At 35.5% G+C, this 16,732-nt stretch overlaps 3 protein-coding genes across 3 annotated transcripts in view; 2 read left to right on the top strand and 1 right to left on the bottom strand.

The window, feature by feature from the left end:
- The window catches only part of LOC123534633 (uncharacterized), a 40,340-nt gene extending 23,666 nt beyond the window's left edge, over positions 1-16,674 (bottom strand). Inside the window, exon 1 of the mRNA XM_053519855.1 lies at positions 16,521-16,674. The gene's annotated coding sequence lies outside the window, so the exon portion shown is untranslated. The remainder of the gene's footprint in view (positions 1-16,520) is intronic.
- LOC128547353 (perlucin-like) lies at positions 3,229-8,287 on the top strand. The gene is made up of 5 exons (XM_053519865.1): positions 3,229-3,382; positions 3,932-4,026; positions 5,244-5,334; positions 6,200-6,416; positions 8,198-8,287. The coding sequence occupies exons 1-5, from the start codon at positions 3,340-3,342 to the stop codon at positions 8,226-8,228; spliced, it is 477 nt and encodes a 158-aa protein (XP_053375840.1). The 5' UTR covers positions 3,229-3,339; the 3' UTR covers positions 8,229-8,287.
- Positions 8,966-12,805, top strand: LOC123534639 (perlucin-like). Its single transcript, XM_053519864.1, has 5 exons — positions 8,966-9,089; positions 10,017-10,111; positions 10,741-10,837; positions 11,605-11,821; positions 12,631-12,805. Exons 1-5 carry the CDS (start codon positions 9,050-9,052, stop codon positions 12,656-12,658), a joined length of 477 nt encoding a protein of 158 aa, XP_053375839.1. The 5' UTR covers positions 8,966-9,049; the 3' UTR covers positions 12,659-12,805.
- Positions 16,675-16,732: the final 58 nt, after the last annotated feature.

Here is a 16,732-nt window from a genome sequence, read left to right as displayed (position 1 = left end):
TAGTTAGAAACCCAATACATTTAGGATTTGTTGATAGTTAGAAACCCAATACATTTAGGATTTGTTCGGCTAACCCGATATCATCAATTTGATAATGCGATTTGGTGATATAAACAGTTCTGCATTCAATCCCCTGTAAAGTAAAAGATGTTATTATTAGTAAAAGCAAGCAGCCGATAGTTATTCGTAACTGGTATAATTATATTCAAAGTATGTTGAACTAACTTTTACTGGGCATGAGTACTTGTAAGTTTGTGATCAAGTCCAAGGCTTCCTCAAAGGTGGTGATAGAATATGCCAAATCTTCCGATCTGTAACGATAATGACATCAAAGGTGGTAAATTATTCCGCATTGAACTGTACATTGTACAGCGAAAAGATACGCAATAGTTGTGAGGCAGTCTATTCCTGATTAAATCCTGCGCGGTTACATAAAGAAGGTGAATTTGATAAATCACCTTCAAAAACAAAACGTGAATCAGGCAGAGTAGCAATAAAAAAAAACTGTTCTAATTGGCAATAACAGTAGCAGCAGTAGCAAGAGCAGTAGAAGACAACATGAAATTGGCAGTAACAGTAGAAATAGTGGCAGTAGAAAAACGTGACATTAATAGTAACAGTAGAAAAAGTGGCAGTAGGAGTAGAAAAAACAAAGCAAAAAAAAAACAACGTGAAATTAGTACTAACAGTACAAATAGTAGCAGTAGCAGTAGCAGTAGATAAAAACACTTGAAATTGACAGTTACAGTTACAGTAGTAACAGAAGCAGCAAAAACATGAAATTTGCACTTAATGTGAAATAAACAGTAACAACAGCTGTAGTAGCAGTAGCAAACGTGAAATTGGTAGTATCAGTAGCAATAGTAGCAGCAGTAGCAGTAGAAAAGAACATGAAATTGGCAGTAACTGTAGCAGCGGTAGCCGTATAAAAACGTGAACTTGGCAGCTGAATATAAATTTAAATTTCTTTCCAAGTAATCACAATACAGAAATTATATGACAATGATATATGCTCGTTGATTAATTCTAGATAATTATGTGGGGTGGCCTAATTTGTGACATGAGCGCTAGGTTTGTTAAATACAACAAAAATGACATAGCATAATTATATTATTTTGTTTTCGATAAAAAAGTATTCTTATTATTATGTGTGAGAGATTTCAGGTACTTTTAGTGCTATGTAAGATACTGACGAAAGTATCGAGTGAGTGCTGAAAGTTTAGTATATATGATAGTAAGTTACTTAAGACGGTAATGGACCCGTAATGACACTCGGCAATTTCCGTGTACTTCCGTATTATCGCGCACTTCGGCATTCTTCGGACGTAAATATAGCGCAACGCTCTTATACCTTCCGTAAAGTCCGGTTGATGCCGAAATCTCCTTCGAAAAATACGTAATTTGCCAATTGTCGGGTCCACTACCTTAAGCACAACCAATTTACTGCTCGAAGCACATTGCAATTAAATATAAAACTAGAATGTGTCTGTAGGACACAGGGTGTGCCCCCCACTGGTACATTTGTCACAAATAAGGGGCAATAATTCAAATGTTTGCAGTCTTAATGGGGTATAGCCTCAACAAACATTTTATGAAAAGGATTCATTATTCTAGGCCCTATACTTTTTTGAGCTATGAGCATCACAAACAAAAAATCCACTATTTTGGCTATTTCAAGGGCCATAACTCTGTAATAAGAGCTAAAATTCTCAAGAAGAATGCCAAGTGTGCAAGGTCACATCACGTTAAAGACTCCAGCAAGGTTTTCTGAATTTACATCTAATACTTTTTGAGCTAGGCACATAATTAGGTGAAAAGTGCATATTTTTACTATTTCAGGGGCCATAACTTTAAAAATAGGGGGTGGAGCCAGCCAAAGAATTAGAGGTGTGCAAGTTTATATCATGATAAAGACTTATGCAAGTTTTCAACCATTTATATTAAATACTTTTGAGGTAGGTGCATCACAAGGTGAAAATGTAAATTTTTACTATTTCAGGGGCCATAACTCTAAAAATAGGGGGTGGACCCAAATGAAAAATAGGAGGTGCGCAAGTTCATATCATGATTAAGACTCGTGCAAGGTTTAATGAATCTATATCAAATACTTTTTGAGCTAGGCATGTCACAAGGTGAAAATGTGCATTTTTGACTATTTCAGGGGCCATAACTCTGAAAGTATGGGGCAGACCCAAATGAAAAATAGGAGGTGCACAAGTTCATATCATGATTAAGACTCATGCAAGGTTTCATAAATCTATATCAAATACTTTTTGAGCTAGGCATGTCACAAGGTGAAAATGTGCAATTTTGACTATTTCAGGGGCCATAACTCTGAAAATAGGGGGCGGAGCCAGATGAAAAATAGGAGGTGCGCAAGTTCATATCATGATTAAGACTGTTGCAAGGTTTCATGAATCTATATCAAATACTTTTTGAGCTAGGCATGTCACAAGGTGAAAATGTGCATTTTTGACTATTTCAGGGGCCATAACTCTGAAAATAGGGGGCGGAGCCAGATGAAAAATAGGAGATGCGCAAGTCTATATCATGATTAAGACTCATGCAAGGTTTCATGTATCTATATCAAATTCTTTTTGAGCTAGGTGTGTCACAAGGTAAAAATGTGCATTTTTGACTATTTCAGGGGCCATAACTCTGAAAGTAGGGGGCGGAGCCAGATGAAAAATAGGAGGTGCGCAAGTTCATATCATGATTAAGACTGTTGCAAGGTTTCATGAGTCTATATCAAATACTTTTTGAGCTAGGCATGTCACAAGGTGAAAATGTGCATTTTTGACTATTTCAGGGGCCATAACTCTGAAAATAGGGGGCGGAGCCAGACGAAAAATAGGAGGTGCGCAAGTTCATATCATGATAAAGACTCAAGCAAGGTTCAATTTATATCAAATACTTTTCGAGCTAGGCGCGTCACGAACTTCGGACGGACGCATGGACAAGACCAAATCTATATGCCCCCACCACTCATAGGGGGGGGGGGGGGGGGGGGGGCACAAAAAAATCTATAAGCAAATTAGACAATTTATTTAACAAAAATGCCATGGGTAAGCATTACGGTATTCCTAAATGGTTTTATACCAAATTAAATACATCATTTATTGATTTAATTTCAATAGTTTGATATGTTCAGTTCAATAACTGAGTAATAATAGGACTCTTTCTATGTTTTACGATTCCCATTTAGGAACTTTATCTTTAATACGCCGACCATTCTTTCTTCAGATAACTAGTTTTGACTATCAGTTACATTGAATGATAAGAAATATTAAATAGTGTGACAGCCTTATATGTTCTCTAAGGTTGTGTCCAACCTGCATTATGTTTTTGGGTTTAACTCTCCTAGTGCTTCTGACAGTCCAAGGTATACATTGTTCTATGTTTTGTATTGTTTCAGCAAAATGTAATTTCAAGTAGCGAATAAACGCAGTATGCATTTATCTATGGTGGATGATTTGTACCATTTCGTTGTCTTATTGTAATGTCACAGTGGTATTCTATTTTGATTTCAAGGTCTGTTACAAAAGTTCATGGACATCAATTTAAGATAGAGAACCCGGCAGTTTCCGTGCAATTTCGTATTCTCGTCTGTTATTTCGGCATTCCTCGGTCGTAAATAAAGCTCATACGAGCAATGGTTTCCATAACAACCCGAGAATTCCGAAATCACATACCGGAAATTAACGACTATCATTACCCGTTCTCTACTAATATGACTTCTGTCATGGGGTGTAAGCAATTCGAAGTCAATTCTCTTGTATATTCAACTTCGACAAAGTGTGTGCGTGTGTGTGTGTGTTGGGGGGGGGGGGGGGGGTGGACTGATGAGTCGCTGCTAGGTTAAGGACTAGAATTAAGAGGTCACCATGCCTACAAAATTGACCGATTTTAACAAAAGTAATGTTTTATGCAGGAACGATTGGTACGGATTGTCCAGACGGATTTGAAAGTCACCACGGCACGTGTTATTTTTTCAGTCACGGTGAAGAAACTTGGATAGGGGCCTACGTATGTATCCTTACAGTGTTTTATATCTATATTGCTTTAGTTTACTGGATTTATGAAGCAGTGGTGAACGACCTAAAATAACAACTCGATCTTTTTCTTATCGAACAAAGAATTCTGTATCTATGTTATAATGCAACAGAATCAGTGTTGTTTGTTCGGCACGATTTGCGTCAGTACTTCAGATGTCACAGCAGCATGACCACATAAAACAGGCAAATATTTGCGGGATGATGTCAGTGGTGTGGATTATAATCCGTAATTTCGTAATAAAAAATGGAAAACATAACATCTAAAACATTGGATTTCTCTTGAATAGAATAATTGCATCTGATTCAGATGCGCATTTTCACAGCGCCTTCGTAATATAATTTCTTTGCATCTGGACTCAAAACAGTGGTTTTATTCAACGACAAATCACCATTTTCGGGTGAATAATTATGTTTTACATTTGATATATAGTTACTTTTCAGTATCAATTTCATTACACTTGTTGTTGATAATGATGTTATGAGTACTACATGTATTATTATTGGTCAGACCACCAAATCAAAAATGCATGTCGTGAACCTACTGGGAAAAAGGGAAGCGTATACCTGGGAATGAGGTAATGTTTGTTCGTTCTGATTGGTCAGTCATATGAACAAACCCAAGAAATGATTTATTTTTTCAATATTCTACTGCATTTATAGTTAATGTATTTTATAATATATTTTGACAAAATTTGCCACATTTTATTGTTAATTAAAAAAAAAAGGTTTTATCAAACGGATTTCTCCCGCCATGCGAACGATCCCATTCGCACGAAATTACTTAAAAAAGTACGACTATTCATATGTTTTTGGTGGAACTAAGGAAGCTTTTGAAAAAAAAATGTTATAAGATATACAGGTTTCGATTTATGGAAGGGCGTACACGCCATAAAGTTATGATGGAATTCTATGCCATGGAAAAACAATTGGGGTTCTCTTACCGATAGTTTTCCTTATTTTTATCATCATTATTATTTGACCATCATCCTCAGCATCAGCATCATCATAATCATCACCAAGGTCATAATTATTACTGTTATTATCATTGTAATTACTATGATGATGATGATTAATAATAATATGAATGACAAAGATGCTACTTTTATTATCGTCATTATTATTATTTCATCATCATCATCATCATCATCATCATCATCATAACTTATTATTATTATCATTTCTTTTAAGGAAGCTTGCAAGTTATTTGAAGCTATGCTCGTTGAAGTTAATTCAGCCGACGAAGATTCATACCTTTCCAATAAAGCCAGGAGTCTAGGAGGTATGTTTCTCTGTTTTTCTGAAATGTTAACAGTTAAAAGGCGTTTTCTTTCTAAATATCCGTCGCATTCCAATTGCCTTGAAACCTATTGACCCCATATTTGAAATATTCCAAGTGTTTCAAAGCTTAAGCCTAATCAGCCGCGTTGCCATGAAGTAAGCCATTGCTCATGAAAACTTTGCTTCGTGACGCAACATTTAAGCCAAACTCCAACGCAGTGATCTCCCTTGCCGCTTCGCTCATTGATCAATGAGCGAAGCGGCAAGGGGGGTCACTGCGTTGGAGTTTGCATTTAGGTTAAGCTTTTGTTATTCCATAAAATGCTTTTAGTTGACGACTTTATCCGGATGTGTGACGTCATTTGTGACGGCATTTTAGTGTAGGAAGCTTCTGGTGTATACTGATAATGACTCTGGGGCAAAGAATGCGTCAAACAATGGGGTAACAGGAGAACTCCCGGCATGATTTTTTTGCTATTTATAGGTACTCGTTTAATAAACGGATTTATAACATGGCATCTGATATAAATCGCCGGTTCTTAGTTTATGCTTTATGGCAGGTCCATTTACGACACATGTTTACTAGGCTAATAGGTGAAATATTTGAAAATAAATTTCTGATGTAATGTAAAACAACGGTCAATAATCAAACCTATTGACTGGTAGTCATTCAGTAAGTGTATATTAACAGTCTGTAGGTGTTACCCAACGGAATATTATTGGATCAAACTTCTTGATGAGCAAGTTGAAGGAGAATAAGCCTATCTATAGCCTGAGACCTTCGGAACTAGGGCAATAGGTTTTACTATTGACCGGGAAGCCATTCAATAAGTGTATAATAACAGTGTTTAATTATTGACCCACAGAATATTTTTGGATGAGTCTTGCGGATAAGCAAGTAGAAGGAGAATATGTATGGGAAACCAGCAAACAGTCTCTAACAGATACCGGATACACCAACTGGGGTCAGAATGAACCTGATGCTGTAGGCACAGAAAACTGTGTGTTCTACGCTGGTTCCAGAAATTATCAGTGGGCAGATGCTGAATGTACAAGGACGGAAAACTACATTTGTGAAAAGAAGTAGGTAACATTTCTTTCTAAGAACTATCACTAATGAACAAGAGATGAAAACAGAATAGAACAGAACAAACTATTTATTTAAGAAATGATTGCTAATTTTTTATGCGTTTATACGGGTATAAACTGCATTGGGACTGCCTGCAAATCCGTGGATCACGCTTGTATTTTCGTTTTTACAGTAGCTTGCTCCAAAAAATAAATGGTTTCTTTCCATCAATTTTTATCTTTACCGTCAGAAAAAAAGTTTAAGCTATGATAAAATGTTCTTTTTGAAGTTTTGGTGTCCAGTATTGAAAGAATGTTTCGTTGTAAATGAAAACAGATGTTTCGTGCAATCTCGCGAAATTGGCCTGCCTTGGTATCAATACACAAATGTTTAACACAGTTTTCTTTGCCTACAGAATATACAGTGATTGTAAATATTTAGATATAGGCATTATATATAGCGTATAATATGTCACCATAAACGACATGAAGAGGAAAATGATAGACATATGCGTAAATATGAGAGGGTAAACATACTGGTACACCGTAATTTATACAGGAACATTATTTTTGTACTCGCTGAAATGATTTCACAATATAAGCCGCGCCATGAGAAAACCAACATAGTGGCTTTGCGACCAGCATGGATTCAGAACAGCCTGCGCATCCGCGCAGTCTGGTCAGGATCCATGCTGTTCGCTTTCAAAACCTATTGCAATTAGAGAAACTGTTAGCGACCAGCATGGATCCTGACCAGACTGCGCGGATGCGCAGGCTGGTCTGGATCCATGCCGGTCGCACACCCATTATGTTGGTTTTCTCATGGCGCGGCTCATATATTTTAATAGAAGATTTAACAACAATTTATTTAATTTATTAACATTCGTTAAATTTATAAACTTAAATGTATTAGAACAACTCAAACTACAATGTACATGTAAATACTGTACGAAGTTCTACTTGATATATAGTAAAGGAAAACATTTCAATGAAGAGATTGAATGAGTGTCAAACTGTAACGCAGTAAGAATAGAAGAAAAAAAACACTATTTCTGACTTCGGTTGTTCAAATTGTAGGCTTTATGTTCACTTGCGCAGGGTATCTGTAGCAAGAATGATACTAGATCATTGCATAGATTAGTTTTTATATATGACTAACGCGAATCGTTGATTTGTCCAGAAATCTCAATGTGGTTTGTATAAACCCACAAAAATAACACCCAGTCCTTAAATTTATTTTTTAAAGTAGCTTACTACATCTTCTTCGTAAATTAGAAAGTTATCAGATAGAACAGCTAAAATGATCAGACAAAGTTAAATTGTTTTTGTTAATTACCCCTTTTAACAGTTAATGGTACTGTTCAAATTGAAAGATGAACGTGTTCATTGTAGAAGTTTAGCAGGGTAAGGGTTATATACAAGGGGAAAATCGCATAGTCAGTTCGACCAAGTTTTGTTCTTCACCATGATTAATAAATAGAGTTTTAGCTCTTTTTGAGTGTTCCTTCAAATTTTGGCTGCCGATTTTCAAACTTTTTTTTTGGACGACTACATTTTGTTTATTTCGAACGGCCACAGATGACAGGTGCGATCTCGCGAAAAAGGACGCCATTGATTTCATTGCACCAATGCTGTTTATACGCACATTTATACTATTTTCTTTCTAGTAAACAAATTACACAGTGAAAGTAAATATTCCTCAATAGTCATAGTCGGCGTCAAACTATGGTCATCAAATTGGTCTTACCGATAGTGGAAATCAAGCTTACGTTTACGCATATTTGTTTTATTTTTAGAGCCGGTGGCAGTGTCGAGGTCATTGGATGAAAAAAATATCTACGGTTTTTTGTTGTTTATTTGCAGTATTAAAAGTTCCATTGAAACAATATTTTGTCATTTTATATTCAACTTTTCTCAGAGATGAAATCCACATAGGCTACAGACTCCAAATCACTAATCCCCTAATGACCACAAACAATTAACCCTCAATGAAGTTTGACGTCTGTAGACTAATGCTTTCTTCAGTTATCGATCAGAAACGGACACACTGACAGACGTATGGTAAGATAGGGGCATAGAAAGAAGGCCAACTATTTACTGTGTTTATGCCCACCATAACCGTGAAAGGCGATCTTTAAAGACCCACCACTGAATATCTATTTTCTATTGTCCCATGATGATAATTGCCTCTACAAGCATCTTCTTTTTTACAGGTACAAATTAACACTGACATTTTTGATGGCCAAGACTTGAATGTTTACTGTCTGTATGTTCTGTTGAATTAATATATGCACATTTTATGTATTTAGTAAAGTTTAGACCAAAATTTCTTTTACATTGTAAGATATTTGTTTAACTATGTTTATACTTGTTGACTGAATAAAAACGCTGAAAAACTTTAGCAGATAAATCTCCGAAATTGTCAACTTGTCATTTGAGGAAATCTGTATTTCAATTATATTATCAAACTGATTTTCATGAAGTTCATGTGGGGATGTATGTCACTAGATTGTGGTGGACCCTTAAGCGATTTTTCCCCGACCTCCCCGATAACAGTTCAGGTTCAAAAATTAAGCAGAAACCGACTTTCTGTTGTAAACAAGATAAGATCCAACCGTTCGTGTTGATAAGTGTGTGCTCCGGCAACAATGCTTGTGTTGATTTCAGCTATTCTCATATGTGCAATAGGTAAAACGTTTTCTCTGAGATTTTTTCGTACTTAAATGTTTCAACTTAAATGATAACAAAAAGAAACAAAGAATGATAACAGATGAAGTTTAAATTTTTCGTTTGAATTATGATAAGATTAGGTGCTTCAGTCGCAGTTACCATGCATTGGAAACAATAAATTTGCAACTATGCAAAATGTTAAAAATTGCATAATACTATCAATGCAACGCAAGAATTAAACATCATATATAAAGAAGACTGATGCATATATTGCTATTAAATAATAGCGAAGTGACATAGACTGGCACCTCGGAGCTTCCATACATTAGTTGTTTGTTTATAAGCTTATTTAAAGTCCTCCAGAAGACTGCTTGTAATGTTAGGGACAGGATAGTGTAAGATACAGAAGACGCTCCAATTCTAGTAGCTTTCCTGGTTTTTTTTATCGGATCAGGTGTAAAGCACCCGTACACGGGACTTATCGCACTGTTAGTATTTTTTAGTTGGAACAGCTGTGGCTCGAGCTAGCTTGAAATACGTAAGTGTTTTACACGCTTACCACTTAAATTTGTATAATTAATGGATGCATAAAGTTTCCATGACTTTCTGCATGTATATGACGGGAAAAGTCTGAAACATGACATTTGTTTATATGTGACCGCAGCAAGAAATGGTATCCTGGAAACTTCCGTTATAACCAACTGATGCCATTTCCTCTCTCTCTCTCTCTCTCTCTCTCTCTCTCTCTCTTTCCTCATGCAAATTGCAACTGTTTGCAGTTAGAACTTGGATTTTGAGGGATAACCATTGGTCAGTAAACGGTAAAACTTCGGAAACAATTCATGTGGTAACGTCTTAATGTCTGCTTCCATATTGGTTTAATTTTCCTATGTTGTTTATAAGAAAATATTTACCAGAACCGTTGTAAATCCTTATATTTCACAGAAAGTACCATTGCAGCATGTCCACATGGCTTTGAAATTAATGATGGAACTTGTTACTTCTTTAGCCATGGAGAGGAGACTTGGTTCGGCGCATATGTGAGTGCTTTGTTATTTCTGTGGTCAAAGAGAGAGAGAAAGAGAGAGAGAGAGATTTAGTTCGTCGGACATGTACGCGTATTGAGAGGAGACTTGCCAGGCGCACATTTTAGTGTTTTGGATCGTTTTTGATCACGGAAAGCAGTAAGTAACCTGTAAATTACCTGTAAGTGCTGTTAGTTTGGGAAAAAAGACTTAGTTTAGCGCACAAGTAAGTACTTTCTTACTTCTGTAGTCCCAGAAAGGATACTAAGCTCGGCACACATGTAGATGCCTTGTCACTTCTTTAATTAAGGAGGGGAGACTTGGTTCGGCACACATGTAAGTGCAAACTTAGTTAAGCGCACAATTAAATACTTTGTTATTTCTTTAATCAAGGATAGTAGACTTAGTTCGGCGTACACTGGCGTCGATTAACAAAGTTATTTCTTGCACAAAACACATTTATCGACCAGAATGCGTGGATCCGTCTTGTCTATCGTTAACACGAGGTCAGTTGTAAACCTACCCTCTATCGGTTAACTTCAGATCCTATGCGTAGCCTTAATAGGAGATGAATTTTATCACATTGAGGAATCATGTGTCTTTGGGATTGTAACCATCATATGAAACATTTCTCTTTGTTGCAGGAATCATGTAAATTGTTTGGTTCAATGTTAGTTGAAGTAAACAGTGCCGACGAGAACATATATCTCTATAACAAAACTTCTACATTAGGAGATTCGAGTAAGTTTATGAATTGTATATTTGCAGTATTTTCCATTGCACAGGATGTCCAACATTGTTTTCGTAAATATAATCTGATTTTACCCCCATATATGGCACCACATTTAAATACTTCGCTACATTATAAAGCAATCCAACTAGTGTTTTGTAGAATACTTGAAAATGTATGATCTATAACACTTACCCTGCTAAATTTCTACAATTAACTGTTAAAGGGGTGCTTACCAAAAAGATACTGACTGAATGGCGAACAGTGCAGATCGTGATCAGACTGCATGGCTGATCATGATTTACACTGGTCGCAAAGTCAGAATCAATCTTGTCCAGCATGCTAAGGGATAAATTCTTTTGAAATAATAAAACAAAATATCAACTGCATATGAGTTAACATTTCTTAATATATCTAAACTTAATTTGGCTTTAATATATACGTCATTGATCGGCTAAAAATAAATCTTTCAGTTTGAGCTTTGAGCTGAAATGAGAACTTTTTTTCACATTTTGATCAGTTCTTAATTTTACATGAAGCAGCAGTTGTACGCCTTCCAGTGGCCTATCAGCAGTTTATGACTGCACACTGTACAACACAGTGCAGCAAGTTGATCCAGACTAACCAGATATACCCTTTATTTCACTGCAATATAGTTACAATTTGAAATATTTCGTAACTTAATAGACCTATGCACGACACCTTCATTCGAAAGGTATCAGTATCAGACCATTAAGATTATAAAAAAAATAACTTTAGGTATATTTTATTCTTACAGATTCTTGGTGGATGGGCCTAACTGACAAACTAGTTGAGGGAGAATATGTCTGGGAAACCAGCAAACACGTGCTTGTGGTTGACGAGTATACAGACTGGGCTGTAGGGGAACCAAACAATCACCATGACGAAAATTGCGTGAAATTCGCGCATTCTAAAGGATTCTTATGGCAAGATACAGAATGTGACGACGAAGAGCATTACATTTGCGAAAAACTGTAAGTATAGATTCCTCGTCTCTTGTCTTACAGCTATTTAAAATTATAACTTGAGTACTATAGTGAAACCATTTGTTTGCCTTTAGTCAGACATGTGTACTGTGTTACGGTTAAATCTGGTATTTGACTTTCAACGAAACATCTTGTATCTATCTTCATTTGTGAAGAATATGTAACTATGGATTCTCCGTCTCTTGTCTCGTTGATATTCATAAGTTATATACGACGATCAGCCTCGATACCATATGAGCCGCACCATGCGAAAACCGACATAGTACACAGTGCGGATGCGCAGGCTGGTCTGGATCCATGCTTGTCGCAAATGCACTATGTTGGTGTTCTCATGTTGCGGCTCAATTATGTTTGTCATTAGTGTGACCTTTATACTATTTAACGGTTAAATCTGGTATTTAACATTGAATGAATCAGAACAACTAAATGTTGCCTTTCCATGAAACCTGTGGCATTATCTTCAGACTTGGTCAGTAATTAGATGGCAGAGTGTTTCGAGAATTTGTTTGATTTTACAAGAAACTTATGCAAATTAGTGCTAAATCTTTGATTTGCGGCCATAATAGTTACTAAGAGACACCGCTGTAAAACGAAATGGCATTTTTCCATAGTCAAGCAAACTATTTCAATTTTATAAGGTTACTTTAAATATTTTGAAATCTAATTCTTCTTGCATTGATGCTCTTCTGTAATGATTGCATGATTATACTCTTAGCAGAAGCTCTAGCTATAAGATGATAAAAAATGGCTTTTACTGGATAAAATAGTTCGATGAACTGTACTTTTGACTTTTTCAGGGACGATAGTGGAGAGATTGTTGGATAATCATGGCGGTGATGTTGGAATAAAAATCGTTTGTGATTTTTGGATAAAAATGGATAAAATATAAAAAAAAAACTGTAAAACTTTAGTATGGCTTTCTGCTTTCATCAGCTTTTGAAAATTGAGATTCACTACGTAAATTGTTCTTATTTGTGTCCTTTATTTCTGTTGAATGAATTTTCCAACGCTTACTGCAGATACAAGGGAGATAATCTAGTTAACTGCTTGCATTTTTTGTAATGGGTAAGTTCAGAGTACAACGCTGGATTAACAAAGTGTACGAAATGCCCGCTACCATCTATACGAGTTTTCTTTCCATCCTTACATCAGTCGAACCTTACCTCAGATTAAAGCTTGCATACGAAGTAATGCAATTTTTTATTTGAAAAAAAGTTTTCTTTGAAAAAAATTAACAAATTTCTAAGATGTAGATACTTATGTTGTTTTTTGTGAAATTTAACAGAAAACAATTATTTAAACCCCAGTTACGTTGTAGATTGGCGTACTGATACAGGTATAATGTTGAATTTGACAATTTAAAACAAATCATATAGTAAATTTTAAACTTTCCCAATTAGCTGGTTAACCACACATTCTACATACAAAATGAACGATTGTGAACCCTTTGCAGTCAAGGCAAACTACACGTCCCGATGATATGGACTAGATAACGTCAGACAGCAATCTCATCAATTATTCACAAATTCATATAAATATAACATTTTTTGTGAAAAGAATGCAGTTGAAACTCATATTCTCGAACTCGCTTTTCTAAGAATAACTTGAAGAAGTACTCGAGTCCCGTCCAGTGAAACACGTGCACTTAGAATCATCTGTAAGTCGAGGTTTGAATCGCTCGAACAGTTATAGAATTCAAGATACCGAGTTTCAACAGTATATATTTATTTTTTATGAATTTTTGTACTTACTTTTTTTATATAAATACTAAATAGGAAAATGGCGCGAAAAAAAATGGTAGTCGCATAATGGCGGATTCAGTCCTTATTTTTTTTTTATTCATTTCTTTTTATTTTTTATTTTATTATTTTTTTTTTGCTCTGTAGAGCTATTTTCCTTATTTTCTTTGCATTTTTTGCTGAAATCACATGACAGACCTATGCTCGACCTGTAGGTAGCATTTTCATAATGAAAGGATAACATGACAGAATTTGTCATGGATACTTAGATAATACACCAGCACTGCAATTTGGGGTCTCATTTTCAGCTGATTTTGCAGTGTGTGCGTATGACTGAAAATATTTTTCTTGCATCAAACATGACCCCCACTTTTCTTTTGATCCTAATGTGTGCTGCAGCCATTAGAAATATGTCAATTTTATATATAATAAAGAACAGCTATTTAGTGTGTTGTAACCTAAAAACGCACATGAACGTTTGAATCTGGACGTCTGGTGAAAGCAGGAGTCTGTTAAATACGACGAAGGGACCTTATTATTCTTTTTTAATTTTGAACATAAATCTTTTTGGAAAAGTTATCATTTTAGTTCAGAAAAATGAAATGCGCAAATCACGATGCATCATAATGTTAGTCAAGTATAAGTCTTGCATCTCTTCGTTAAAATTAAATGGAGTGAATATTCAAATAACAATAACTTTATTTTTTATATTATCATTTCTAATGACTGCCAGACCTGTCCATGGCTACAGAATGAATATTCATGCAAAGTTTCATTACTCTCTGTACTAATTTAATAAATCAGTTTAACATTTAAAAAGTTTCAAAGTTTCAAAGTTTATTTAAATTAAATCCAGAAGGTCATTTAACCCATGTGGCACAGATTAGCAACGTCATACAATTGATTACGAATTTGAAATAAGATACACAATGATACCTACTAAGACTAACATATCTATCGCAGAATATATTAATACTTTACAGTGATATAACGTATGCATCTGGTAGATGTATACATGTAGTTAGGATAAACAACTGTTTAGGCTACAAACTAAAACTTTTTTGAGCTTTATTTTAAGAACTAGGAAGAAAAGTGATATGCAACGTTGTACCAAAAAAAATTCAATATGGCCGTTAAGATGACCAGCAAGGTGTACAAATTATCATCGTGGTGTGATTAATCAGTTATTCTTATTTTTAATAACACTAAACTGTATTTCATCATGCAACTGCCATGCACACACATTTGACAATAAGATACTAGTATATGATTCAAATTCGCCATCAATATATAACCAAAATACATTTTCAGACAAAAAATGTTTCTATCATAAAAATATATCATTTAATAATTTTCCCCTCAGAATAATATTGAAAGATCTATTATATATATTCTGGATGAAATATGTCAACCTATAACACAAACAGACACATTTCCTCAGGGGCGTAGGGACGATTTTAGTATTGGGGCGGCAGAGGGGTGGTTTTGGGAGGGGGTGTCCCCCTCCTATGAACGGGGTCCGGGGTGGCCCCTGGAAAATTTTGCATATAGCTAGAGTAAATGGTGCAATCTGGCGACTTCTTGGACTGCTCAGTATCTGTTGAACATACTCGTTTTTTTTTTCGAGTTTTCACCCATAATTACAGTTTACTATGTTTAAACACTGTAATGGCGGTACGATGTTAGATACGGACAATGTCTTGCCAGGCTAAAACCAGTAATGTCTAAGTAGGGGATCAAGCACAAGACCCTGACTTTTAAGGGGTAATCTAATCCTTATAGCATTTTAGTCATTAAATGGCATTATAAAGGTAAAACGCAATTCATTGTTTTCTTTGAACCATTGAGGGTTGAATGAACGGACTTCAGGGTTCTTTTTACCAAACGATCGATTTGGAAATGCAAAATTGCGAGGGTGATAAGCCTTTTATATATTTATGTAGAAGCTGTAATACTTGTTAATTTAACTAGATCTGCAAAATCTATGAGGATTTTTCTACATTTGATGCGTTGAATTAAATCATTAAGATTGGTTTCTTTGATATTTCGAACAATATGTTTAAGTGTCAAAATATTTAATTTAATATATTTTATGAAAAGTCATCTAAAGATCCCGATTTGCGTTTGTGATTTACTCAAGATACTTACCACTGTCGGCAGAATTGGAGACACAACATTAATTACAAGTGTCTATAATCTGTTCGGCAGTAAGCAATTAAATACGATTATCGCCTATAATCCGAGTCTGCGGGGCGTGAAAATACCGCGGCCTTGGTCGTTGCGGATTATCGATTTTGTACAATACCCTGTCACCTAGGTGATCTAGGAAGGTGCCAGCGATATGACAAAATTCTGTGTACATATCAGTCGCCGATGCACTTCATGATAAATGGAAGACCGCTGTATTTATTTTCAATTATATTTTCTAGCCTTTTCAGAAATTTACGAGTTCGGCATTTCGCCGCTCCTCGAAATATTGGGGCGGCGGGCGCCGCCCCTGCCGCCCCAGCTCCTACGCCCTTGTTCCTATATTTGGAACGCTATAAGTCAAGCTAAAATTGACAGTGGAAGGCAGATGTAAGAAGACTTGAACTTTAACGTAATTTCATACATGAATAAATTTAAACAAGATCTGCACCATCGTTCCGCCCATCTTGTCCGAAAAACGAAATGACAAGGTTGACAGATGGCAAATCCGTTTGGATGATGTGGCATTACATTCTAACACGACCTAGATACTCAATTCTATAAACAAATTCCCAACAAATACAAAGATGGAATTTATTACTTTTGAAATAATTGTATGATAAAAATACTATCTACATGTATTCACTATGGTAAATATAGTAAGCTACCTCTTAATTGAAAAGCTTTTTCGATGTAACATGCGAGATTTTTTACGATTTTAGCATCTTCTGAGTTTATAAATTGAACAAATTTATACATACTAGGTCTTTTCCAAAATACTAAAACTTTGTTGAATACAGGTCATATTCAGCCAATCTGCACAGTCTGATCAAGATCTGCACTGTTCGCATTTCAGACAGTATATTTTTGTACAGTTAATGATAATTGTCCAAATGTAAATATGGAAAAACGCCGTCCGTTAAATCCAAACAGGTGTAACGTGAAATTGTTGTTTACATATGTTTCGTTTGTC

Source organism: Mercenaria mercenaria, chromosome 12, assembly GCF_021730395.1.
Source record: "Mercenaria mercenaria strain notata chromosome 12, MADL_Memer_1, whole genome shotgun sequence".
Classification (NCBI taxonomy): domain Eukaryota; kingdom Metazoa; phylum Mollusca; class Bivalvia; order Venerida; family Veneridae; genus Mercenaria; species Mercenaria mercenaria.
Note: the sequence above shows the minus strand (reverse complement) of the source record. Positions and strands in the feature narration are given on the sequence as shown.

Coding starts and splice junctions, on each gene's coding strand:
- LOC128547353 (XM_053519865.1), top strand. CDS start 3,340: ATGTTTTTGGGTTTAACTCTCCTAGTGCTTCTGACAGTCCAAG. Junction 4,027..5,243: donor AAACTTGGATAGGGGCCTAC/GTATGTATCCTT, acceptor ATTTCTTTTAAG/GAAGCTTGCAAGTTATTTGA. Junction 5,335..6,199: donor TAAAGCCAGGAGTCTAGGAG/GTATGTTTCTCT, acceptor ATTGACCCACAG/AATATTTTTGGATGAGTCTT.
- LOC123534639 (XM_053519864.1), top strand. CDS start 9,050: ATGCTTGTGTTGATTTCAGCTATTCTCATATGTGCAATAG. Junction 9,090..10,016: donor TATTCTCATATGTGCAATAG/GTAAAACGTTTT, acceptor TATATTTCACAG/AAAGTACCATTGCAGCATGT. Junction 10,838..11,604: donor TTCTACATTAGGAGATTCGA/GTAAGTTTATGA, acceptor TTATTCTTACAG/ATTCTTGGTGGATGGGCCTA.